The 27,835-nt window shown below is 44.9% G+C and overlaps 1 protein-coding gene across 1 annotated transcript in view; it reads left to right on the top strand.

Moving 5' to 3' along the window:
* lrig1 (leucine-rich repeats and immunoglobulin-like domains 1) overlaps positions 1–27,235 on the top strand; it is a 37,211-nt gene extending 9,976 nt beyond the window's left edge. The window contains exons 2-18 of the mRNA XM_056391208.1: positions 2,419–2,490; positions 3,435–3,509; positions 9,806–9,943; positions 10,333–10,476; positions 11,613–11,756; positions 12,373–12,516; positions 14,182–14,325; positions 16,578–16,658; positions 18,685–18,756; positions 19,254–19,325; positions 19,580–19,743; positions 20,134–20,487; positions 21,408–21,689; positions 23,231–23,665; positions 23,907–24,041; positions 24,283–24,570; positions 25,087–27,235. Of these exons, the coding sequence (XP_056247183.1) occupies positions 2,419–2,490; positions 3,435–3,509; positions 9,806–9,943; positions 10,333–10,476; positions 11,613–11,756; positions 12,373–12,516; positions 14,182–14,325; positions 16,578–16,658; positions 18,685–18,756; positions 19,254–19,325; positions 19,580–19,743; positions 20,134–20,487; positions 21,408–21,689; positions 23,231–23,665; positions 23,907–24,041; positions 24,283–24,570; positions 25,087–25,289 (2,947 nt within the window). The 3' untranslated portion in view covers positions 25,290–27,235. The remainder of the gene's footprint in view (positions 1–2,418; positions 2,491–3,434; positions 3,510–9,805; positions 9,944–10,332; positions 10,477–11,612; positions 11,757–12,372; positions 12,517–14,181; positions 14,326–16,577; positions 16,659–18,684; positions 18,757–19,253; positions 19,326–19,579; positions 19,744–20,133; positions 20,488–21,407; positions 21,690–23,230; positions 23,666–23,906; positions 24,042–24,282; positions 24,571–25,086) is intronic.
* The last annotated feature ends 600 nt before the right edge of the window (positions 27,236–27,835 follow it).

The following is a 27,835-nucleotide window of genomic DNA, read 5'->3' on the forward strand; positions in this document are numbered from 1 at the left end:
AAAATCAGCCATGGCTGGACCAGTCACAGCAGCTTGAATTCAGTGGGGAAATTGAGTATTTGGCCCAACATGCAGCCTTAAATTATCACTCACTTCCTTTGGTTAAGTACCTGGCAGAGAGTGCTTTTGATTTTGATCCTGCTGACTAATGTCAAACAGTCCTGCCCATTTGTATAAACTAGTTGTACCATACAATGGAATGCAGTGTTTGAAACATTCAGGGCTTTGAGAACTAAATTGGTTTGTAATATGTGCCTTGTTTAATCACAGGGCCTGTTCCCATCTCAACTATACATCCTTCTCTCGTTGGTTGGACTCTATGATGTAAACTTATAGACGTCCTGTTTTGCTGTTGCTGGTTTTGTTTTGTGCACGTAGTGTAGAGTTTGACAGGTTATTTGGGTGGTTCTCATTTTTCTCAGCATGTTTGTTTCTGCTGGTCTTGGTGTCTACATCATGTCCCCTGTGAAGAAGTGAGAAACTCTAATGACTTCTAGGCTTCTAATCCCGGCTCGGCAAATTCCCCCAGAAACGGCATGATTGTAAGGTCACTTTCTGGAAAGCATTAACCACGCTTAGCACTGGCGTCTCCCCGCTAGCCCCCCTCTTCCACAGGAGAGAGGGGGAAGGGAGGGAAACCAGTGTTATCACCATCGCCTCATACAGTAGGTGTTAAAACACTGTGAAACTTATCTCATCTGATAGGCAAGAAAATAAATCTGCCTGAATGAGATGGAGAAAAAAAAGTTGTGTAAACACCATAGGTGACTGAGAAAGAGGCATACGCATGCCTTCTCTCTCTCACACACACACACACACACACAAACAGTTTCATTTGTTGCTGTGGCCTTTAGCACCCGTACAGCAGGTTTCTTAGTCATCCCTTTGTTCTGTTTTGCCCTGTTCTTTATTTTAAGCTCTGGGTTTCATGCCTATGTATATATGCATAGCCAATTTCCTTCACCTTTTAATGCCAAAAAAAACTGTTTGGAGATGTTCCTATGCTGTGTGAAGTGTGTGTATGTTTGTGTGTGTGTGTGTGTTGGCTGTGTGTGAATATACATATCTCTAGGCAGAGGCGGCCCATAGGAAAGCTCTATGATTTTTTCACTTAGCTTCACCGTAACGAGGTAATTGCCTTCTGTTGCAGGGGCCAACAATTTGGTGATCTAGGCCACAATAGGAGGTGCCTCAGTAAATGATCATAACATAGACACACATACACACCTCCCTGTCAGGCCTGTGCCTGGAGGGCAGATACTTGCTCTGCTATTATCTTGTCACACAAAAATAAGCAGAGAGAAAGAACTGGGGATGGAGACTGCCATTATCTGCAATCAAGTACAAGAGACAAGAAAGGGAAATCTGTCGAGACAGATTGAAATTTATAGATGTGAATAGTATTAAAAAGTGGAGTGTGTATGATGTAACAGAAAGTCTTTGGCTATAGTATTGACCAACTTCCTCAAATTATCTGTCTTAATATCCATTGTTGCTTGCTTTAAAACAAAGAATCAGCGATATGAAATAAGAGCTTCTGCCACAGAGTTCACCCCCAAACCTCCTGCCATGGCTTTTCATGGCCACTGTGGTACAAGAGGATGAGGAATGTGTTGCATCAGGTAAAAGTGTCCCCAGTCTCTGGGAACAAGCAGCCATCTCTCGGCAGGCCTGTGAAACATTCCTGGGCCGTCTCTCACGTCTGGACAGAGCGATGGAGGGGTGGGAGGCAGGCGGCCCGGAGCTGTGGGATCCCTTTGTCTCGCCTAGCCTAACCCCACCACACAAACACAAACACCGCTCTCACTGCAGCCTCCCCTCTGCCAACAGGCAGGCTGCATGCCAGTCGGGCAGGAGGTGTATGCGTGTGTGACAGAGATAGTACTTGTTTATGTGCTAAATAAATTTGATTCATATAGCGTGGGAAGCTCGATCTGAAATGCAGATGTGTGAGATGTGCACACATACCCCTTCACTCGCTCCCTGACAGTGGTAACGCTATATCACCGGACAAATCACTCTCTAATAAGCCTCTGTACAGTCAAGTGCCAGCTATTAAATACATTGTTAGCCTAAAGTGCAAATTGACTGCTGCAGATGAATGGCCTGTTGGTTATATTTGGAAAGTGATCCAGGAGAGAGAGACGCTCTGTATCGATAGTATTGATCTAGCCCTCCTTGAAGGCCGGCTGAATTGATGTACTGCAGTGTTTTCAGGCATACTTAAACTGGACGGATGAGGCTGTTTGTCAAATCGGAGAAATAATTGTTGCTATCGATCAGAGTTCTTATTTAAACAACTACAAATTGCCCATGATCATACAGTAAAAGTAATGAAAAATATTGTTGCACTGCTGATATTTATGCATAGAAGAATATGAACTGCTTTCTATTAACATCTTCTTTTCTTTTTCTCAGAAATCTTGGCCACAACAAGCTGACCGCCATCAGTGTTGAAGCATTTGCCAACCTGCCCAACTTGAGAGAGCTGTAAGTAATACTCACAAATACACATGATTTACATTGAGGCAGTTGACAGCAAACCCCTGAACACGTTCTAATGGACTTCTCTAAGTATGTGTTTGGCCCTGTTAGAGTCTGTTGTGACTTTTTAAAATGTTAAACTATTAATGTAACCCAGTTTTTCATTTAAATCCATGAGTGTCGGTTGTGAGGAGTTTTTATCAATGACTTGATTGTGACTAACGTCCATGTTTGCCACTCTACTTCCTAACAGCGTCCTCGTATGTGTTGCCTTGAACTAAGTCCAATTGAGAATAAAGTGGTGGTTTTCTATATTAAGCCTCCCCTCCACCATCCGATACTGTGGCCAACGCTGGCCTTGTAAATATTTTATATGGTGAGGAGAGGGCTTGGCTCTGTGTCACTCAGCGCCAGTGCACAAGTCACATACACACACATACACGAGCTAACTAGTGATACGCACACTGGTGACATCTTTGGCAGGCTGTCCAGCCAGTCATACGCTCCTCGACATCTGTTTTACTCCCATGCTATTTATGGTTTTTAAAAGGATGACTTGCTACTTGCTCTGCGGCAGAGGTGACAAGTTGTGTTTGAAATCTTTTGATTTATATAAGGTTTGATTGAATTTAGCATCAAGTGATTGTAGCATGTGGAATAGCAGCAGTAACATTGTGACACCTTAGCTAGCATATACATTTGTGTAGAAATTACAACTTGACAACAACTTGAGTGTAGCTTTTATTGACATAGTCCCTGTTTTTGAGTCTAAATTTATATTTATTTTTCTTTCCTTTGCACCTGTTATTTTCACTTCAGTGCCTGTACTACCTGGGAAAAATGCCTCTGATATCATAACAACATATCATTCTTATGCATTTCTTAGTGTTTCCTTCAGGGCAGAGTTTTGTTCTCTAACCTACTGCTCTGTGTGTGTTTGTCACTTTCAGGCGGCTGGACCACAATGAGCTGACCTCCATACCAGATTTAGGACAGGCTGCTCCCAAGATTGTATCGCTCTACCTGTAAGTACTGCCCCATTTACTGCTTGACATGGTACCAGAATTATCTGGCTCTCTGTTACCATATTCTTAGGTCAGTGACCTCTTTGAAATGCTCTTGAAATAGTCTCTTGACATCTGTCGAGGATGCATGTGTACATCTCAGAAGTAACGCAGTGTTAATGTGAAGTTAGCGATGAATGTGACTCAATTACACAAAACTTGTCCAAAAATCCGCTCTCCACTTGAGCTGTCTTGGCATAAGTATGGAGTTCTGTCATGAGCGATTAGTATGTGGTCAGGTAACTGACTAGTCTTATTAGCTGGTCATGTGGTCGTGTCTACAGTGAGCAGTGCTGACTTCTTGGAGTGTTAGCTCGTATATAGTTCCAACTTGGTTGCTCCCAGTTGTGAAACTGTGCCTGTGGGGACTGCCAGCACTGGCATCTCATTGGAGATTTACTGCCCTATTTGGGAAGGGCATGTGTGCGCTTGTGTGTGTCACAAACGTGAGCTTGGTAGTCCATCAACAGTCTCATTTTAACACTGTTGAAGGAATCTCATGGCGAGAAAATGGTGACTTTATTCAAGCTGCAGTTTGGAAGCCAGCGAATGCAGCATTTGAGGGAAATATACAGCTTTTAAATATTTTGATTATTGTAATACAGGTGGAGTTCATAATCTTCTTTTCGTTAGTTGAATGCCAGATAAAAAAAAACTAATAATAATAGAGGTACTGGTACTTGAAGAAATGCTCACATGAGCCAGACCTCATTATTTGTTCAACACTTTTATTTAAGTCTTCAGTGATATCTCAGTACCGACAATTTTCTGTGTTACTATGATGCCCGGGAATGTCTAAAGGAATGCAAGGCACACAAAATAACAATATATTTGGCAATGCTTCTTGTTATATTTCAGACTACATAAACACACACACAGGCATAAGTGGAATTGGGACAGTGTTCCACCCATATCATCTGTTGGGTGGGCTGTTGTTTTCCACTGTGCCACCGTCCCCCGTCCCCCCCTGACCATTTGACCAGGGAACACTCACATCTCACTCAACCTAAACAAGAGAGTTAACTGTATTTTTTTTCAGACCTTGCTAGCATGTTAGCCGACTTCCTGGTAGTAAAGTATGCAACTGCTGGTCATATCGTCATCGTCATATCATTTTCAGTGGTGAGCTTTGTTGGAGTCACACCTTTTCCTCTCCCTGTGTGTCATCTGCCTGCTTCTCAGAATTTATCATGATGCACTAATGTGGTCAAAGTATTTCAGTAGGCCGTGGACAGTTAGTAAGGGGAGGAAATTTGATGTTTGAGTAAGCAGCTGTCAGCTGTTTGTTAAAATGTGTCATGTTTGTAAAACGTCTGAGCTATTATTATTGTGTGTCGTAGGTTTTCTATCTGGATCTATAGAGTTCGGTCCAAACTCCTATTCACTTTGCTTTTGCTACAGAGCACATTGAAGCAAGTTAACCTTTACTTGCACAAACTGTTCGGAGTCGCAGCCCCTCCAAATGATCAGGGTGTCTTTTTTTGGCCTGACTTGAAGCCTGTTGCTAGGGGGAAGGCCTGTAGGCCTGATGGGAGTGGAGGCTGGAGGGAGGGTCAGATCTTTACAAAGCCACGCAGCTGAAGTGAAGGCCTGCTGAAGCACTTGCAGCTGCAGCTGTCAGTCACATGGCTTACAGTAAAATGGGTGACAGTGAGCAAGGGAGGAAGGATGAGAAAATAGGGAGGGAGGAATGGATGGGGGATGTGAATATGTCAGATCATGGTGACATCACTACATGTCGAAAGAGGAATGGTTAAGGAGAAGTCAGTAGGAGGGTAAGGAGAGGAAAAAGGGAAGCAAGAGGTGAACTCAGGCTCAGGGTTATTCCCTACAGTAAATCCAGTGCACTGTGTCTGACTTGCCAACCACCAAGCCCTCTGCAGTGTGAGAGTGTCTGTGTGTGTGCCCTGGCAGAGGCAGCAGCACAGAATGCAGGGCAGTGTTCCTGTGCCATGAGTTGGAGATAGTCTGGAATGTCGTCTGACTACAAGTTTATGTGAGACAGGGGCTTACACACACACACACACACACACACACACACACACAAACACAAACACAAACACACACTCATCCAAGCAAATGGACAGAGAATCTGTCTTCAACCCCTCATCCAGCAGTAAACTCTCCAAAAGGCTGAGAGCTCATTATATGAGGTTTCTACAGTCTGACCGCCTGAGTCTTTGCACTGTCTGAAGGAAATGAAAAAGTGATTATGTTAGAATTTAACATATTTAGTTGTTGAGGTAATTGACAAGTCTCTAGGATTTCTAGGGTTTTAAAAAATGTCAAATTCAACTTATATTTCTGCATTGAGGGGCAAACAAGATGCTAGGGAAGGGACGGTGATTGAAAAAAAAACATTTTCATTTAGTTTTTATCATCATCATTATCCTCCTAGATACAGTATTTATCATATTGAAGGGTGAAGAAAGCAGTGGTTTTCTGGCAAGGACAGAAAAACAAAAACTTTTTTGTTGTAGAGAGTTACAATTTTAAAGCAACCCCTTTTTTTTTTAAATCAATTATAGTATGTTCAATACAGCTCAAAGATTACCCTTTCACCAGTCATTGTCAAGATTGCTTATGATGATGAACTTTTTCCAAGATAATCATTCTGACTATTCTGAGGTATCTGATTTAGAATCTTTCACAGTTTGCACTTACAAAGATCTTACAAAGATGACCTGCCACTGTGAGTGTACAACATACAAAATTATAAAGAGGAAATTTAAATGGATGTACTAAGAAAGGAAAGGTGAGTGGGCTTGGTTTTTCCCCCTGCTTCCTTTTTATTTCTCTTCTTTCTTCTTAATCTCTTTCTTAGTCGAGAAGTGACTCAGCCTTTTTCTTTTGCCTTCTTTCGGCTTCCTTTAGTCCTTTCACCCCCATCCTTTCTTTGACATGTCTGGCAGCTCTTTTTGATCACTGCAGCTATCGTGGAATCCATTAGGCACAGATAAGCCAGATTGGATGTGGTTGCATTGCTGCAGTTTTAATTTTTCCTTTGGCCAATCACTGTCAGTTGGGTAAACGTCCACATCCACGTCCAAATCATTTTAACAGAAACATCGTTAACATAAAAACAAAAGTCACTTGATCATGCAGAAGCTTCAAATGTAAGCAACCAAAAACCATATGCCAGGCTCCCACAGTCCCTCAATGCACTTGGCGAGCCCACTGACAACCCGCAGACTCCCAGAATGCCTCAGCAGGATGGCAAAAAAAAGAAGCAACAAAAGTTTTAAAAACACAGTGTCAAATTGACAGCAGAGCAGCACAAACTTTCCCATTGTGCTCATCGCCTCTCCAGTCAACATCAAAGGGGCTCTGCAAAACAGCTCGGGATAGAAATCATATGGCCCGCTGGATGATCTGATTTTTAAATAATTCTTCTTTTGTCCCGACCACCAGCTTCAAACAGGAAGGGACGGGCCAAACAATTGCCCCCAAAGATGACACTGGAAACAGGAGAATGGGCATGCTAGTGTAAACCCCCGATGTACTTTCCATACATCAAAAGAAGTGTCAAAATGAGCCGGGCTCATGATAATCTGATGGTCAATGGGGCAGAGTAATGAGATTTGGAATTAAGTGGAATCAAGAGTGAATAAGGCCCCTGGACATCAAAGAGAACAAGCCTGAACCGAGCTCCTCTTTATCAGAAATGTCACTGGCCGTATGATAATCAGTTTTTATAAACGCTACTATTGTATGTGTGGACTTCAAACACGCTGAGCGCTGAGGCTTTATCTGTCTCTCACACGCAGCTGGGCTCTCACTGTGGGCGGGAGAGAGGAGAGGGAATTTGGTTAGAGTGGTGGAAGAGGAACGGGGGTGAGAGAAGGAGTGAGAGAGGTCAACCTCTCCCACCAGTTTGAGACTGATCTGTTTTTCCCAGCAAAGGTCACCAGCTGTTGACCCCACCTCACCCCTTCATTCTCCACCCACCCTTCCCCCATTTTCCTCCTCCCCCATCCCTCTCTTCCCTCCTATACTCATGCTCACTGAAGCCACTGTCTGTTGCTCTGTCCCATGTGTGCGTTTGTTGTGTGTGTGTGTGTGTGTGTGTGTGTGTGTGTCTGTGTGTGTGTGTGTGTGTGTGTGTGTGTGTGTGTGTGTGTTTGCGCAGGCGTGCTTGCATGGCTCATCATTAACCATTTCTGCCACTGTTTATTCAGGTGGGCTGCTGTGGTGTCACCCCTCCTCCTCTCAGACACCAATAAATGACGTGTGTGTGTGTGTGTGTGTGTGTGTGTGTGTGTGTGCGTGTGCGTGTGCGTGTGTGTGTGTGTGTGTGTGTCCATCTGCTGGCTGAAGGCTAGAAAGGAAGGAGAGACTGACCTTGTTTTGACAAGTTTGACTGGTGGAACACCTACTCTCTCTCTGTCTTGCTCTTTCTGTCAAACACACACTCACACACACACAAGCTTGGGAAGTTAAGCAGTCAGAATAATTCTGAGCTTTAATTAAAAATAAAGTCAACTCTCTTAGTGTCTTTGCATTGAAATACTAATAATAAACTGCTACTAAGAATAAGCTTTCTGTGAATCGTGAATTTCACTTAAGAGATGTGATTTAGTTCAAATTTCATGTAAAAGGGTCAGTGGTGTACAAGTGATTAACCTCTGAGAAGAAAATGATGTGATGCACTGCCTGATTTGTCTCTTGGCTGCATCCTGTGTAATTGGCTTGACATGGGGATATTGTGGGTCATCAGATTTGGAGTAAAAGGATCCGAAGCAGGTCATCTCCAACACAGGTCCTTGTTTTAAAAGAGAGTAGAACAGGGAGTGTGAGAGAGAGCAGGATATGAAAACATTAACTGGTGTCTAAGGAACGTGTTGTTAAAGAAATAGTTTTTCCTTTTGGGAAAAACACTCATTTACTCTCCCACTGAGAGTTGGATAAGCTGATACCACTCTCGCTCTCATAGCTTAACTTAGCATAAAGGCAAGAAACAGGGGGAACCAGTTCGCCTAGATCTGTCCACACTCATTTGTTTAATCCAAAAAAAAAAACATAGTGTAATAACGACCAGTTGTTTTATGAGGGGCTATGTGCTTGATTAGTTCTTAGCATGGCAACAACGACTTCCTGGATTCTAGTCGCCACTGTGAGGTTGCCAGGCAACCAGCAGTGACACTGGAAGTTGTTCTCTGTGTGTACCCACTTTTTTTAATTGTAACAAATAAATATACTTGATTTGATCCCTCTCTCTTGTGTCCTCGCTCTTTTTTTAAATGTTTTTTTTCGGGGGCAAATGAAAGTGATACTAAATGAAATTCCGGTCCCTAGTTAGCACCCGGGCATGTGTTAAATGTGTCATCCAGCAAAGGCTTTCATGTCTGCTCAGATAACACTGGCCTTCAGGCTCCTAACACACTCACATGTACATACCACACAGAGCGTTGGTGTAGAAGATGTCTGTCTGCTTTGCATATTGTACTGTATACATTTGTCTCTGTGTATGTTTGCAGTAGAGCAGAGCTCTGTTTGGGTTTCCTACGTGCCCTGTGGCCTTCCATGTGTTCTGCTGACCAGAGATTTTCTGATTGTGATCACTTTGGCTGTCTGTAGTGTTTCCCACAATCATGTTCTCCAAATTGTAGGGTAATGACTGGGACAGTGTCTTTTACTTTCTTTTTCTTTACTTTAAAATAATATTTCAGTAAGTGTAGATGCTTTTGAAATAGAAAGGTAGCATGCCATCGCTCCTCTGTGTTTAGGCATAATTTATTCAGGTTTTCCTGTGAAAAGAATTTTTGGTGGTTTAAATTTTGTTTTTCTGTTAGGGCAGTTGCTCCTGCTCATATGTCCTGGTTAGAATAGGACTTTGATAGTGGCTAGTCCTTCTTGAGAATCACACAGCCTCTGCTCCATTCCATAACACACTGAAGTGCTCCAAAATACCCCTTCAAGTGGCTCTGGTTGATCACAGAGGCCCCATCTATCTAATAGATTTTGCAACTAAGCTCTGTGGAGAAGCACAGGTGTCCTTGGAATTGTTTAAAGAAGTACAACCTCTATTTGGAAGCTCTTAAAGTACACATTTTGTGGTTGATGAAGACCACTTTGTTCTGTGTACTCTTCTCTCTTTGTGCTTGAGTGGGCTTAGAGAAGCTGAGGGATTTGGAGTGTCTTCCCTCCTTGGGTGATGGGAAAAGGACACTGATGTGGACATTTCATTGGGAGAAGTTGTGGGTCTGTAAAAAGGATTGTCAACCACAATTAATGCCTTTTATGTGTGTTTTTTCCAGACATCACAATAAGATCAGGACTATTGATGGCAGGCGGACCAGAGAGCTGGTGTCTGTGGAAACTCTGGACCTGAGCAATAATGACATCACCGAGCTACGAGGGCACTGCTTTACTGCCGGCCTCCAAATTCGAGACTTGTAAGTATGATCGAGTATTACTGTGACACATAACAAACCAGTCCTCCAAAAATGTATTAACTGAAATGAAATAAATTAAGATGCTTCATTACCAGTCCATGTGGGGAAATAAGGTTTGTGCAGCAGTCAAAATTAGTAGAAAAATTAAATAGAAGCAGAAAGAGTATGCACAATAGTGCTGTAACTGGATATCCCTAACATTTGTATCCAAAATATCAATACCAAAGCTACACAGAGTCTATTAATGAAAGCATATGGGAGAAACTGATTACAACATGCAACAAGTATGTAAAGTAACTGAAGAGAGACAGAAACAGGGCCATTCATAAACACATGTTTGAGTATTGTTATAAATCACTGATGTCACAATGTGCTGCGTTTGTGTTCAGGTACCTGAGCAACAACAAGATCAGTGTGTTAGAGCTCGGAGCTCTGGACCATCTGGGCTCGACACTACAGGTCCTGAGACTGAGCCGAAACCGCATCAGCCAGATCCCCGTGAGAGCCTTCCAGCTTCCGAGGCTCACCCAGCTGTGAGTACCACTGGATTTCGTCAGTTTAACAACATAGTTAGTGTGCTGACAAAGTTGTGTTTTGATCTGTCAGAAGAGTTTACCCTGGAAAAACGATATAGTTTTGACATTTGTGTTTAGGCTGAAAATGAATGGGTTTCCCAGTTGTAGCCTTTGGAGACATTACAGAATTGAAAAGAATGGGTTTGAATGAGGAGGACTTTGTAGTGTCTGTTGATTGAGCTCTGTGTGTTCAACATGTGGAATGCTATTAGTGTGAGCTATACCTCCAGGGATGGATAAGGTCTGACTAGGTAAACACGAGAGCCATATTATTGGTGATTTATTGCCTTCTTCCATATCCCCAAAGTGGTTTGTTCATTCCCCGTACTGTGCTCCATTATCTTTGTCAAACTTCCCTCCAGCGTAACAGTGAGGCCGACCCATTTGTAGATCAACGCCTCCATTCTGGAGAGTGAAGGGATTCGCATTATGTGAGTCTCCCCCATGGCGGCTTCAGTAGTTTCCCCAGGTGCCTTTTGTTGGACAGGTGGCCCCGATGACACAGTATCTGCACATGCTAGTGGTGATGCATATTAGACACAAAAGAACCTGTGTGGATGTTTATCTTTGCCAACCTGGGGGCTTTTACAGCCTTCACACAGGCACACATACCCGATGCACTGTTACATACAAAGACATCTCAGACTTTACATGCAGAAAACAGAATGACTGAAAATCTTATACCATATTTTCTGTTCATTCCTCCTTTTAGTATCACTGTTAATTCAAAGGTTCATAGCTTTGACCCTTGTTTAGAAGCTGGGGTATACACTGCTGGCTCTGTGCCACAGGTAGAAGGAACACCACTGAGGAATGCCTGTTAAATGAGGGGCCTGTTAACGACAAAATGCTGCAGCTGAAGCGTGCAGACTACAGGAATCTTTAGTTTTGACTTCAGTATGATGGATGCTCATGTGCAGTAGAATGAGGGCAACCATTCCAAAAGAAAAGAAACAGGAATATAATGGTTTTCCTGTTTTTGAAAAATTAAGAATATTTTGGGAAAGTTTACAAAGTCTGATTAAGTGTCTCACAAGTTTTCTCCCATGATCACATTTTTAACTTGTCTGGTATTTTTCCTGTCCACCATGCAGCGAGCTGAACAGGAACCGTATTCGTCAAGTAGAGGGTCTGACCTTCCAGGGTCTGTCCAGTCTGGAGGTGCTGAAGCTGCAAAGGAACAACATCAGCAAGCTGACTGATGGGGCCTTTTGGGACCTGGCAAAGATGAAAGTCCTGTATGTAAAAAAAAAAAAAAACTGAAACACTATTGATACATAAACATAATAATACATTTACACAATCAGAAATGTGTGTAAAATGATACTTGTGATTAATGTTTCATCTAACATATTACTTTACTGCCACTAAGTTCTTTTGCACAAAACATGTTGCATCAGTATCATAAAACATCTTTAATCTAACCTAATATCTCAAACTAACCACCTAATTTATGGAGTTTGGTTGTAGCACATAGCTTGGAGCAAGCACTGCCTGATAGGCTAATCCTATTTGCACCAGTTAGGGACTATTATGGGAACATTGACCAACCAAACCTCATAAGAAAAAGATCTTTTTGTGTGCTTACTGGAACTTGGTCACAATCGCAACAATCACACATTTTCTAGCCAACATGCAATTTTTACATATTACTTCAATTACACGCAAAATAACACAGTAATTGTCACAAATTGCATTGCAAGTTACCAAAAACGCTGCTGCAGATTTTGCAATTTCAGGGCACAATAATACCCTTCAACTCCTGACATCCTGTTACATGCAAACCACTGTGTCAAGATCTCTGAATTCTCACTATATCAACACCTACATTACAAATTTTTTTGTCCCATGCAGTCACCTGGACTACAACAGTCTGACAGAGGTGAACAGTGGCTCCCTATATGGCCTGACCTCCCTTCAGCAGCTATTCCTCAGTAACAACTCTATAGCCCGCATCAATCCTGATGGATGGAAGTTCTGCCAGAAGCTGAGGGAACTGTGAGTACCAGCATTTAAATTAGCCTGAACACCCAAACGTTAATGTCTAATGTCCTCTTGTAAAAACCGTTCAGCAGTCTGCAGTTAAAACTCCTAAAAGTGGAATGGCAACTGTTGTGGGGCACAGTTGGAGGCAACAAAGAACATAAGTTCAGTACAGTTCAGATTAAAAAATAAAAAATGTGTATTTAAAACTTTGTTCCAACTGTAGAATGACATTAAGATTTAAACTCTTTAAACTTGTCATATAGCCTGAGAACCCAACACTGCCCACCCCTACCCATATCATCCAGCTACCTTCCCCAGGGTTAAATGACATTGTGCTTTAACACTCAATACGCTGCGCTATTCTCAGGATAAGCCTGTTTATCCCATAATTAGAGCTGGGCTCAACAGCACTCAAGCCCTTCGACAAGAGTTTTTGTACTAAATTCTGAAACGCAGGGGGGTTTGGCAAACCGGCATGTAATCCTCTGACGGTTGTGTTGTGGTAATTGTACTGAGGGATTGCCTTCACGGCCTTTGTCTACCGAATGAGGAATTATTATCTGAGAGTCTTTCCTGTTCTGTTGACATGACTGTCGTATTGCTGCTGTAAAGTGCTCTGCTCAGCTGAGGCGTTGCTAACTGCGAGGTAACCTGGGGAATATGTGGCGCCTATTAACAGTCAGAAGGAATAAAGAGGTTGATGGTGTTTGCGGTAGTTTGCTCTGTGTATCTCAATGCCTTTTCCTGTGTGCACGTCTTATAAATGACAGATTGCTCCCAGTGCCATCCTCGAATCGTCCTCCCAGCACTGCACCAGTCAGTGGTTATATGATTTTATTATCTAGTTATGACGACCCCCATGGCTGATACAAGAGAGTGACTCGTCTTTATAAGGAGCCTGTTATTGCATTCCCAATGGGCCTGACTGAGCTGGTCATCAGGGAGAATCTCTGCACACATGACTGGTCAAGCAGACCTGAGGCCTGGCCACAGAGACAGACAGTGAGGCCCACAGAGAGGGCAATAAAATACACAATACTGCCTTTGACCACTGTTTGAAAGATACCCTTATCGGATTTACCATCATTTATAATCAGGGTTTATCAAGAGGTATTATATACATACTATGATATAACACACTCTTTGTCTTGTTTACTAGCAGAGTATTCTTTCTCTCCATATTTCCTGAAACAAGTGATAGGGCTTGGAAATTCATTTAGTGTTCTCATCCCATTTGGATTTGGAAGCTGGATATGTTGGATATGCAAGTCATATTTTGACTTACATATCCACAGAAGACATGAGTGACAGTATATTCCCCTGGGGTTTACCACATGCTCAGGTAGGCTTATAAATGGAGGTTGTAGACATGTTAAGTTCAGACCAAGAATTTCTTTTCCTCCCTGTCAAACAGTTAGGTCCTCAGTGGAGCTCTAAGGTCTGCTAAGCCCATTCTCCATTCACATGTGAAAAAAGGCACAATGGAAAAACACATCACTGAGTGGCAAATAGACATTGAATCAGCCATGAAATTTAAGTATAATGATGTCGCGAGCTGCCTCAGCATTCTGCCAACCTGTCATCTCCTTCCAGACCTCACACAGAACATTTCGCTTTCTTTCCCCTTTTTTTCCTCTCTCTCTCTCTCCGTCTCTGTGTCTCCGTTTCTTTCTCCAGCAATCTGTCGTACAACAACTTGACTCGTCTGGATGAAGGCAGCCTGGCTGTGCTGGGGGATCTCCTCACCCTTCGTCTGGGCCACAACTCCATCAGCCACATCACAGAGGGAGCCTTCAGAGGCCTCAAGTCCGTACGCGTCCTGTAAGTACACTTCACTGCAACCGCCATTATCAAGCCCCAAATAACCCCCAACAACTAACTCATTATGGTTTTGCCCCTGTTGACGATGAGCTAAGATGTGCCACTTGGGAGCAGTGAAAGCTGAGATGTTCAATATTGGTTTGGCCTGTGTCATGTTTGATATTAAGGCTTATGTAGTACCTTCAGTCGACATTAGAAACTGGGGGTTGTTTACTTTCCAAGCCAGGTTTGATCTAATTTGCATCCATGTCTATTCATGAGTTTTTTTTTAACTTTTATAAGGTTTTTGTCCATCAGTATTGTCTTGGTTTCTTAGGCAACGTCTTATTTTTCGTGTCTTTTCTAACTTTGTTCCTTTTGTTTGGTTTTGTTTTGTTTTTTTTTTTTGTTTTTTTTGTCTCGGACACTGGTTTCCAACAAACTTGGATCTAAAAGTGTTCTGTGTCATTTGCCTCCCTTGAGATCCTTCCCAGCTTTTAGAAGCCATGAATAAAGACAGGTTTCTTTTCCCACTGATCCACCTTTTAGACAAAAAAGCCCAAACAGGCCTAAAGAAAGAAAAGGAGGGAATGAAAGGGAGAAAGTCAGGGGATAAATCCAGGAGAAAAACTTGGGGGTCTTGGTTCCCAACCAAGGTCCTCTTGGCTGTGCCTCTTCCCAGTGAGAGAGCCAGAGAGGAGAGTTGTGCCAGAGCTTGCTAGACAAGTTCTCTCTCACAGCGAGGTGACAAGCCAAGGCACATAAGGCCTCTCTCTGCTGGCACATTGGGTGCTAGATAACTAACTACAGAGGGATGTAGAGGGTGGGACAGGGAGCTGAGCTTGTGACTGCTATATCTCTGCTCTTTTCTCATTCTTGTCTTTCTTGTGTTTAATTGCTCACTTTGTTTCTTTTGGCTTTTACCCTTTGAAAGCCCACTTAAAGCCTGTTTATTCCCCGTTATTCTAAGCGTGTTCTGTCATCTCCTCTTGTTATCCCCAATACGCTCCCTATCTTTGTCTTGATTCTGCATAATCTTTTCTCTCCTTGTATCACTCCTGTGCTCTGTGTCTTTGAGGCAGGCCTAATCTAATCAGTGGTCGGGAGGACAGGCATAGGCTGGGCCGTGAAAAGGAGCCGGGGGAGCTTTAATTGGGCCTGCGCTGCTGGCCGTGCTGGCATGGGGCTGGAGCCTGCATTGGGGTGTGAAAGCTCCAAACAAGCCAGCCTGCCCTCTAATTCGGCCACGGGGGTCGTTGGCTCATCAGGGCCCCCCTTCCCTGTGCCCGGTCTCCCTGCTCCATAGCCCCCACCACTGGCCTTGCTTTAACAAGGCAAAGGCCATTCACATCCAGCCAGCCAGAAAGAGTAGGAAATTGGCAGCCCCAGTGCAGTCCAACTAAGACAGCGGCCAATGGAGACTGAAAAGAACCAGAGGGGGGGATAAGAGATGCTTGGAAAAGCAAAGGGGGTGGGGGTGGGGGGGTGGAGCGGAGGATGCTATTGTGGAGGTGGTGGAGGGTGTGGCTGACCATCAACCTCAAAAGCCCTTCTCAAGTTTGAAAGAAAGTCTTTTAATGGTTCAGGGGGGACCTCCGATTCTGTTGTTTTTCTTTTCAATTATCATGCAGAGGGGAGGAGTGGTGGTTCCTCTGCAGCTATGACTTCACCTACAGAGGTACTTCTTTAGACCTCAAGGGGAAATTAAGTTCATTCAACAAGTGTTTGGAAACCTCCAAACACTGTAAAAGTAGGCCTTTTCTCTTTTCCTTCTTTCATTGAATCCATTCTGTCTTTGTCTGGCCACAGCCGAGCTTGGTCCTAAACCTCATTAAGGTCATCAACTTTAGTTTGACTGTGCCATACCTGCCACCATTGGACCAGCAGACCCAACTGACTGGCCTCTGACAAGGCATTGTGTTCCCGCCAATCCGTCCACGCCGTCATGAATTATACATGTGTTTCCCTGTGCTGGGGCTTGCCTCGACACACCAACACACATGCACGCACACTCACATGCACACTCCTTCTCCACCCCTCCAAGGAAAGAATGCGCTTGGTTGGCAGAGCAGAGCGGCAGAGGGGCTCTTAAGGCCAGGTGCCGGGGATAGAGGGAGGGAGGGAGTGTGGGCGAGGGGGTAACCCGTGACTTCCAGACCAGCCTCTGCCAGGGCTGTGAAACACATCAGCGCTGGCAAACTCTGTCCCTGCTCTCCTCCTTCCCTCCCTCCTTCCATCTCTCTTATACCCCTCTTTTCTCTCATTCTCCACAGGGAGCTGGACCATAACGACATCTCGGGCACAATAGAGGACACCAATGGGGCCTTCTCTGGATTGGACAGCCTCAACAAGCTGTGAGTGTCTCTCCTCGCCTCTTTCTTCTTCTATTCCCTCCACCTCTCCTTCTCTACCAACCCGTCCTTTTCACCCCTCTGTTCTGGCCTGTCACTGATTCTGGGATTCTCTCTGCTGTTCTTCAAAAACAGACGCTCAGAGGAACAGGAGTGAGCTTTCTCATTTTTCTCGCATCCAAAAGTTTCCCTCCAAATCCCCACTCACCCTTCATTGCCAGCTAAGTTTAGCCAGTGCAGGTTAGTGCCACAGAGTTTGAGATATCTAGCCCCTCAAGACCCTGCACATTTGCAGTGTACGATGACTTATCCTCCCCTTCTTCCTTTTTTTTTTTTTTTTAATTTTTTTTACAAGGCTTGCTCATGAAACATCGAAGGTAATTTTTTTACTCCCTTCATCGTGTAGAAGCCAAGGCCAGTTTCTCTCCAGTTCAATCTGGCTTTCATCTTATGATTTCATTGTTTCACTGTAGCTTTATGGTCAGACTGGGTTCCCTTTGCAGCTACATCAAGAAGATACAGTGTATTCTTTTTTTTTTTTTTTAAAGTATATTTTTTTGGGCTTTTTCGAACCGGGGCCAACTGCAGCGAGGACTGTAGCCTCTACACATGGGGCGCCTGCTTAGACCACTACGCTACACGACGCCCCGATACAGTGTATTCTTTTGTATCTCTTCATGATTACTCAAAGATGTTTTCATCAAGGAAGCTTGAAATGTTCAATTTCAAAAGCTGGCGAGTTGAAAATTACAGCAGACGTTGAGTTGCTGGCATTCAGTGGCAATCATCAACCTGCAGCATGAAAAGATGATGTCCAGCCAAGATGGTTCCCAGTGTGGGCACCACTGAAAGAGAAAGAACGGGAGAAAGGGCTTTTCTTCGAGCTGGCAGGGGTTCGCTCCCCAATAGGCTTATTTCTATTTCTCCTCCATGCCTCCGCTCCTCTCGTCCCCTCGTTCCCAGTCCCTGTTGTTAGGAACTGAGAGAGGGTGAAATTGAGGGCTGCATTCAGTCATCAACATCAAACGCCTCACACGCCCCGCCCTCTGACCCTGCCCCTTTTGTCACGACGTTGGCGGAAGCGGCCCGCTGCATCCCGACGCTGGCAAAGCGAGCCATGGGAAAAAGAGATGCAGAAAAGAGAAAGAAGAGGCAAGTCTTCAAAGTGTCCACAACACACACTGGGTTTCCTAAAAGAAGCTTGTGAATGCCATCACATGGGAGGGAAGTGGGTCTTCCAGCTCTAAGCCACAGAAAATGATACGATTTCATTTTCAGGCTGCCCTCATTTGTTTTCATAGGCTCACCTTATTCCTTCAAAATAAAAGTTTCAAAAATGACAAAGTAGCCCTCTTGTCATTCCTGTGACAAGACAGCCGTTTGTTTGTGTGAACATGTGGATGAGTTTGAACACTGGGGTCTTCATTGTGAACCAGCCAGCCGTGTCTCCTCTTCCTGTGAAGCGAAGGCTACAACAGGAGAGGAGCGAGGGAGGGGAGGTGGCAGCGGGGAGAGAGGGCGGAAGAAGGGATTAGGACCCCAAATCAGAGGGAACAGCAACTCACTTCTTGGCTCAAACCAGGCTTGGCAGGCACAGACACACAATCGCATGGGTCTCACGTATGTCGTTACAAGCTCTGCGAGGAAAAAGAACCCACACACACACACACACACACACACACACACACAGAGCACCCAGCACCCCCTGGTCATTCTATTAAATTCTAATAAAGATAAAAGTGGTCTTTGAAGAGCAGCGCAGAGCCCAGGCAGCCCCACCCCACCCCCTCCACCCAACTCAACCCCATCTACTCTCCCTCACCCTTCCTCCTGGCTAATCTCCATGCAGTTCAGATTTCCAGTACCTCAATCCCCTCAATCTTATCAGATTCAGCCTTGCTAATTGTGCGTCTCTCCCTCTCTTTTCACCCCCTCTCTCACCCCCTTCTTCCCCTCTCCCTTTCTCTCTCTTTCTCTCTCTCGTTCTCTCTCTTCATCTATCGACACCCTTCATGTTTGGAAACGGCAGGACTCTGTTTGGAAACAAGATCAAGTCGGTGGCCAAGAAAGCCTTCTCTGGCCTGGAGACCCTGGAACACCTGTGAGTATTCCACAATGCTTGGCCACCCCTCCTCTCGGCCAGGGAGAAAGAGAGAGTGAGTGAGTGTTAGGGAGAGAGGGTGGAGTGTGTGTGGAGGGAGCGGGGGGTTGCCAAAAGTAGCTGGCAGAGAGGAGGCCGCTAGCAATTTAATAGCGTCTTTGTAAAAGGAGAAGACAGGGGCTTTTGCAAGCGCCCAGCTGCTTCTCTCTCGTTAGCCTAGCACAATCTTTGGCCTTTTTTTCCTGCGTCCACACAGGAACAAAGTTATTGAGCATATGGTGAGCTCCGTAGAAGAAATGGAATTCCTATAAGCTCTTTCACAGGCCTTTGTCCAATGAGTGCAATGCAGGGAGTGATTGAAAAGCTGACATGTAGGCTCAGAGATACAGACCCAGATATGTCCACCTTGGTTAAAGAGTGTGTGATCCTTGCTAATGGAAGTCCATATACAGGTATGGCTGTAACGTGTAATGCAATGCAATGTAATGTCCCAACAGGAACTTGGGCGAGAATGCCATTCGTTCCATCCAGCCCGATGCCTTCAGTAAGATGAAGAACCTCAAAACCCTGTGAGTTATATTGATGGATTCACACAAACACACATGATTTATGTGCACAAACCCACACATGGAGAAGCAGCCAGCAGCAGATATACACTCACACGCCTCAACTGAGATAGAAACACACTCCCACACTGCTTTTGGCATACATGCGCATTCAGAAACACATATTCAGTTACAGATGCAACAGATGTGATATATACCACATGCACTTACTCCTCTCCTCTCCTCTCCTCTCCTCCCTCCTCTCTTCTCCTCCACAGTTTCATTCAGAGCGACAGCTTCCTGTGTGACTGCCAGCTCCAGTGGCTGCCTGACTGGCTGGTGACACGTGGTTTGCAGGCCGGTGTCAATGCCACTTGTGCTCACCCGGAGAGCCTCAAGGGCACCACCATCTTCCAGGCCCCGTCCAGCAGCTTTGTGTGTGGTGAGTTGTGTGTGTGTGTATAATCTGTGTTTATGTGGGCGGGTGTGTTGAGCAAGAGGCGCTGGAGGCACAGATGGGCCACATTGACAGCTTGGCGCTCTTCTGTTATTTACATACTCACACATATTTGTTTGTGTGGTGTTTTTGTTAAGCTCTGCATTTGCAATCCGCTAATGGATTCATATGTGTGTTTTATTTTCCTCGTTGTCATCCATGTATGCATAGCAAGCAGACACCCACTGAGAGACATTTGTGATGTTTGACATTGGACCACACATGATTTATGCTTGATGCATGATTTATCACTCAGCTGTCCTTACTCTGGGCTTCTTTTCTTCTTTTTCCCCATCCGGTACCTTCCACTTCTGCTTTGCCATCAATCACCTTCAGACGACCTTCCCAAGCCCCAGATCACAGCACAACCAGAAACCACAGTGACAGTCCTTGGTAGCGATGTGCATCTCACCTGTACGGCCGCGAGCAGCAGCTCATCCCCCATGACCTTTGCATGGCGCAAGGATCAGGAACTGCTTCGACACGCTGAGACAGAGAACTACGCTCACGTACAAGCTCACCACCAAGGCACAACGTCTGATGCGCCTGCTGCAAATGGAGGCGTGATGGAGTACACCACTATCCTGCACCTGCGGCATGTCACCTTCGCACACGAGGGCCGTTACCAGTGCATCATCACCAACCACTTTGGCTCCACCTACTCCAGCAAAGCCCGCCTCATCGTCAATGGTAGGTTGTTGTTGTTGGGCTGAAATTGTTCACCAGATGTTCAGTGAAGGACAAATGTATTAGCCTCTTAGTTAAGACTGATGATATTATTACTCTATTAAAGGAAGAGTTGAGTCATTGTGGTTGTAAAAAGTGTGATAGTAATTAAAATGTGAGGAAAATAAAAGATCATCTGTCAAGACAAGATAGATAGAAAAACACATGCCACTCCAGCATCTGTGTTGACGTGTGTGATCACATCATTTCTGCAAAATAAAATGCCTGTTTATATTATACTGACCAGAGTTTCAATTGTCCGGTTTGACAGAGGCACGATTGAGATAAGTGGCCATGCTGAGTTCTTCTCTTTCGCTTGAATAAAGTCTTCTCTCTCTCACTCAGCCTCCATCTCCTCCAGGATGGTATTCGGAACAAATTGATTTAGGTGCATGTCAGCGTCAACAGGGGCCACCTCCTCTGCACTCAGTCATTCTGCTTTCTTGCAAATGGAGAGTATTTATCTAAAGCTTGGTTCCCTGCCGAAGTCTGCATCAGACCTCTAGCTTGTTCTTTACTCTCACTTCTGACAGAATCATTTCTCTGCCTGTTGTCTTGGCGTACAAACAGATGTTTCCCATAGAGGTCAGAGACATTGGTTTCTGACCGGAAGTTCCCTGGTTTGAATGTCAGCACCAGCTGGAAAAATGTAGTTGGAAGAAGTGAATGAGTAATGATCTGTAATCCTCAACAACTGCTGTCAAGGTTCTGTACCCAAGACTCCTAGCAGAGCTGCTCACAGGTGTCAAAGTGTAAAACTGTATGACTGTCAATTAGGAAATCTGAACAAATGAACAAAGTGGATAGTCGACTTCCTTGGAATATATAAAGGTGCTGTTTTGGTCGACCCATACTGATGGAATTGGTGTCTTTTTCATCCACAGTTCTTCCATCCTTTGTGAAGACTCCCAAGGACAGCACCATCAGGACGGGCCACAAAGCCAGGCTGGAGTGTGCTGCTGAGGGCCACCCGGCACCTCAGATCGCCTGGCAGAAGGACGGAGGCACAGACTTCCCTGCAGCCCGTGAGCGGCGAATGCACGTCATGCCTGATGACGACGTGTTCTTCATCATGGATGTCAAGCCGGAAGACATGGGCGTGTACAGCTGCACTGCTAAAAACACAGCGGGCACAATTTCTGCCAACGCCACCCTCACTGTGCTTGGTAAGAGCTGCGATATTTCTATCTTGTAATTTATGTGAGCTAATATTGTCCCATTTTTGACTCGTGTTCAGTGTGACATAGTGTTGATCATATTCCCACAACCCTAAAAATGAGTTGTACACTTGTAAATAGCTCTGCGCTCAGTTGGGAATTGGTCAGTCCGAGGCTGCAGAATGAGCGGCTTTATATTTTTCTTTTTTCGGCAGCTGCGGCCTTGCTGCAGGTCAGGGGCCAGAGGTCACAGTTGGGGGTCAAAGGGGGATGGTGGGGGAGCAAGAGGGACTCATAGAGGGGTGTTTGTTAGGCATTCCCACCCCCCTATCCTCTCTTGGTGGGAGGGACAGTCATGGCTGCTTCACTGCAGGCCTGAATGCTCCCAGTTTATTGGCTGTTTTACACTGTTAAATCAAACAAAACGGAGCTGCTCTCCTATAACCATCTCAGCACATAGATCATCTTTGTCCTTTGTCTTTGAACTGAGCATAGCAGTCTCTTGTTGGACAGAGCTAAAAAAAAAAAGGGGGGGGGGGGGGGGATCTTTGCTTTATTACAAGCCTGAAATTTCCCCTAAAGAGCTCACAAGCAACAGTGTCTATGTTTAACATGAGCAGACTGGTGTAGTTGGTATTTCAGCCACAAATTTGCATTTTGTGCAACTTGTTAGACTGCACAGCAGTTCAAGCCGAGTGCTAATCCACTCAACAATGTAGAATATAAGAGACTTTGCCTCTGCACAGAATCTGTGATGTTTGGGGTTGAGAGACAGAGGGGTAGGGGGGGTGGGTGACTGGAGTTGAGGGGCCCCTGTCTGGAAAAGAGTGGCGGGGGAGAAAAATGGGAGCCAAAGAAGACCTGGAATGGTTGGAGTGTGTGTGGGGGAAGGTAGGAAAGTGGGATTTAGAGAAAAGAAAGATGGGAGGAGGGTGGTAGAGAGAGGGGGATTGATGGAGAGGGAGAAAGTATTGATAGAAGAGTGAAGGGCGACTGAAGTGGGTTAAGTGAGATCTCTTAATCTGTGTATGTCCCACTGTGAGGGGAAGTGCTCAGACTGAGAGGAGAGGCCTACCTACACACACACACACACACACACACACACACACATAGCTCAACGTGCTCCATTCAGCAGAATGAGAAGTTGCCAGGGAAACAGTGAAAACATGGTTTTGAAGAGGAATCCGTCCCGAGACATATCTTGTTGGTGTGTCATAATGTCAAAATTAAAATAGATGAATTTGTCAGCATTACAGATCTGACCTCAGATGCATAAATATGGTTGTTAGATGAGACTGTCATTATGAGATGAGCTTTCAGTCGGTGGATATCAAACACAGAACATCACTTTGTGCTCAGGCTATCTAGCTAAATCACCATGGTCCCACAGTCTGTAACAGAGACTGTGAACAAAGCAGAAACCTGAGAACAGAAATCTAAAACTTTGATGCCATAGAATAACAATAGAATAATGAAAAAAACAGAGACCTCAGGGATCCTGCAGTCTCCAAGCTTTAGATGAGAACTATATCTCTCCTGTCCTGCTACAGAAACCCCCCATCTAGCCCAGGACCTGGAGGATCGCAGCGTAGTAGTCGGGGACACGGTGGCTCTACAGTGCAAGGCCCTGGGCAGTCCACCACCCCGCATCACTTGGCTGCGCAACGACCAGCCCCTGCGCCCCTCCGACAGACACCACTTCACCCCGGGGAACCAGCTGCTGGTCATTGGATCCGCCTCGCTGGAGGACGCCGGTCGCTACACCTGCCTCATGTCCAACACACTGGGCACAGAGCGCGCTCACAGCCAGCTGGTGGTGACGCAGCGCAGAAGCCTCTGCACCTCACCGCCGGGCCCCAGCACGGTCACTATAGGGATCATCGTCATCGCCGTGGTGACGAGTATCGTGGTAACATCACTGGTGTGGGTGTGCATCATCTACCAGACAAGGAAGAAGAGTGAGGAGTGCAGTGTCACCAACACAGGTGAGCTTCGATCGGTTCTGTGTGGTTATAAAGGGTAAAAATCCACAATATAAGAACCCACAATATTCAATTCATTATCAATATCATAGAAGGGAAAACATTTTACACAAGGTAAAGCTGTGAATCTTTAAAATGACTTGAAAGAAGAATCGACATTCAAAATAGTTACATAAATAATACATTTTGATCAGCAGCCCTGGTTGTAATGTCATGTGTTCCAATCTTTTCGTCTCTTTCCCAGATGAGACCATAGTTCCTCCAGATGTGCCCAGTTACCTCTCCTCCCAGGGCACTCTGTCCGAGCGGCAGGATGTGTGTATCCGCGTGGAGGCCGGCGGTGGACCTCAGCCCAACGGACACATCGTAGACACCGCAGGTAGCTGACAGTTGAATCTCTGCTCGGTCTTCCAAATGTTTGTGCTCCCCAGCAGTTTCTCCCACTTCCCATGAGCGAAGTTGGTGTGTTGCATAATGGTGAAAGGAGGACTGTTGTCTGTGAAGGCCTGCTCTGCATCAGAGATAATTACTGCAGACACCCAAACCACAGTGTTGATATACAGTTGTTGATTTTCTGCCTCCGATTCATTTATTTTCTCTCTCCCTCTCTCTGCCTGCAGGTTATGACGGTGCAGTAGTGTGTACAGATTGTATGGAGAACAGCAGCAGCTACTCCAAAGATCCCGACTACTTGACACACAGCTTCGGCCCTGTTGGAGGCATGGAGTATCAGCAGCACTCTGTTCCCCCGCCTTACTCTCACTTTCACCCAGGGGAGCATCACGAACCAGCGTCACACACAACCCTGCTCTGCAACGGGACACCCAACGGGATCCGGAAGGACATTCAGGGATCCACATTTCCAAAAAACCACAATACATTACAAGGGAACCAACAGGATAGAAAAGGTGAGACGATAAGAGAGAGATCAAACGCCAACAGCTTTATCCCATAAACAAAAACAGTAATAAAGTAATAAATCCTAAATCTTAGTTTTTCTATCAGGTGATTCCATGCGAAACTATCAGCATATGAGGAACTCTTATCAAGACAAATTTCTTTGAACCTGATTGTTGATAGATTGGCTCCTACCAGCATTTGACAGTGTATCATAGTTGCATGCCCAGAGCCCCTCGGGATATGTCTCTAAAACCACTGCAAAGCACCACTGAGTTCTCTCTGCTGCCAAACTCCTGCAGTTGCACGTCAGGGCCTGTTCTGGGATTCAGCTTCTTTTGCGAGGAGTAATACCACAGGAATTGGCCTTCAAATACCAATTCTCACCTCCACATGTCAACGCAGCCCTGTACACACATTCCACTGCCTCTGTATCCTATAGCGAAATGTATATTTGTCTACATACATGTCACGTCATTGACTTTGCCTGTTTCTGACTCCACCTCCTTCTGTTCTGTGTTCATCAGCGAGCAGAGCGGGACAGACGCTGGCGTGCTCGCCAGCACAGGAAGAGTCCTTCCACAAGCCGGTGAAGCTGGCCGGCGTGACGAGCCACGGCCTCTCCGACACTGACTGTGAGCCTGAGCTCAGACAGACTCTGTTGTCCAATGGACACACCCTCAGAGCCTCTCAGAATGAGAGCACCCCCCTAAGGAGAGCCAGCGACTAGCAGTCGCTGCATCCAGCCCAAAATGTGGACTCGCAATAGATGAGTGGACTTTCTCTTTTTTTTTTTTTTGCACTGGGAAATAAACTGCTACCTCATATCGAGGCAATCGATCCTGAGCCTCCTGGATGTCGACTGACTTGGAGCGCCGGGAGGGGAAAAAACGCAGGGGACATCCGGAGTTTGAAGGTGGAGCTTGTGTGGGTGGCGTCCCATCTGAGCGTATGAGCTGTACATAGTTAAAACCTTCCCTTGGGAGGTGACCAATAAAAATTCTAGCTCCAAAAAATGTGACTTGCATTTGAAGCATGTAAATGTAGGGAATCTTGTACAGTGTATGTATGTGCAGGGGCAAAAAAGAGAAATATACCTTTGGACATTTGACTGTACATAAGAGTTTTCTTATATTATATATTATATAACTTTTACAAAAGAGTATTTGAATTTATGTGCATGACAAAGAAAGGAGTGATGGTATTTTTATTTTTCTTCAAAAAAAAAAACTGTCTTTTCAGCTTTTACCAACATTCAGCTGCGGTGCCTTATTGCATGATCAAAGAAAACTCAACTTGTAATAGCATATATCAAGAGACCTTTGTCAGAGATACTGGTACACTCTTTATAGCAAACAAAACAAAACACTTGATTGCACTTGAATTTTTCTTTCTTTTTTTTGACAAACGCTGCCAACCATGGCCTTACAGAAACACAATTCACACTTGTTATTGTATGAAGGAAGAGCTTTGATGTAAATTATTTTGGTACGTCAGATAGTTCAAGGTGGGATATTTGTGGGCGGTCAGTTAAAGCACTTTTATACTCACTTCATAAACAAGCCGATTGTGTACATGATATCTGCCAATAGGAATGCAGGAACCTCCTCTGCACGAGGAGACATTCCACTTATTTTGACACGGTAAAGTTGACAGTACATACTGTAACATTAAGGCTCTTCCACCTGTTTCACAATATAAATGTTACTGCAAAGCTGCTCTGAGTTCGTTGGGAGAAATTCTTCTTCTCTTAGGTTCTTTGTCTGTCCAGGAAAGTGACTTTGGCACAAGTTTGCAACCAAATGTGGACAAACATCAGCCGTCAGCTGTAATTTGGAGCTGTAGTTGTATCTTATGAAGCTGTAAAAGCTAGTAATGATCTCTTAGTGTGGACACAGGACAGCTGTCATGAAATCTCCAGTTATATGTGCGCTCAGGCACTGACATGTTATTGGCCCAATGCTTAATGAAATAATTCTTATGCTTTGGATTTATAAGAAAAAAAGATGGAGAATCAGGGAGAATGATGTTGTATTGTGTCATGATGTTACTGCTGTAATATGCCTCAAGATCCAGCGATGATGTGCATTCAGAAGCAAATGGCCAGTATTCCACCTCTGTCACACCACCACCACATTGTAACAGTAAACTTTCTCAGCATCACTACAGGTGAATAATGTTTCATGCTTGAGGTAACTAAAGGTGCGGCTCGATGCTGTGAACAGTGGGAAAGCTTGTGAAATGTGCTCTAACCAAACTTGGAGGAATAATGCAGTTAGACGCTCCCCGAACTGTCACAGTCCCTGCATACCCTGGCTCTGAAATCAGTCAGAGTAGTTACAGTGTCTAATGTGTTTCCCCCACTGTGCCCTTGTCTGAACTATCTTCTGTTAACCAGTGGCCTTATCAAGGTAAGCTGGAGGACAACCTCCTCTGGTTACACCTGATAGCACCTATCAGAGATGATTTTCCAGCAAGACCAATCAGAGAGCCCTGGTGGAAAATCAATTCCAGTGTAGTAGGTAAAACGGACAAGAGGGAGTCGGGTGCAGGTCGTGTTCTGAGTAATTTATTGAAACAAACTGTCCCAAACCGTTGTACCATTGTCAAAGCTGCAAACAGTGAAGTGTCTAACATGGCATTGAAGTGTCTAATAAAAATCACATTTTGCTATTATTCCAAGTGTTTCTTCTGTGTCTCCGCCTGAATCAACACTTGAAAGGATGTTTTGTGTGACAACCGTATCACAAACAGCTGAGTTAGCATTTAGCGCTGCTCACATGTCACAGTGGTTATGGAGAAGTCATCAATTCAAATGGAGCATGCACAAGGACATGAAACCCAGAGACCTTGATCTTCAAAGCAGTCAAGTAGCTTGCGCCTGGACCACTAACACACTAACACACACACACACACACACACACACACACACACACACACACACACACACACACACACACACACACACACACACACACACACACACACACAGAGCTAATCTTCCAACCAGGAATGTCTCCTGGCTCCCTGAAGCTCCAAAGACAGCAGGCATATTTTTTCCTTCTGTGGGCTGTTTAAAATATTTTCTATTGAGTCAGGGCTGACTGAGGGTCAGTGGCTGGCCAGAATGTGCATTCCAGATGGATGTTTGTCACCGGATGATTGACATGCCCCCGGCCATGGCCTCCACCAATCACACACCGACCATTGTTGTCCAACAGCCTAGTGACAAGCAGCATGACAAACACTCCCACCTGTGAGGCCATCCGTCTCCCT

Source organism: Seriola aureovittata, chromosome 2 (assembly GCF_021018895.1).
Source record: "Seriola aureovittata isolate HTS-2021-v1 ecotype China chromosome 2, ASM2101889v1, whole genome shotgun sequence".
Taxonomy (NCBI): Eukaryota; Metazoa; Chordata; class Actinopteri; order Carangiformes; family Carangidae; genus Seriola; species Seriola aureovittata.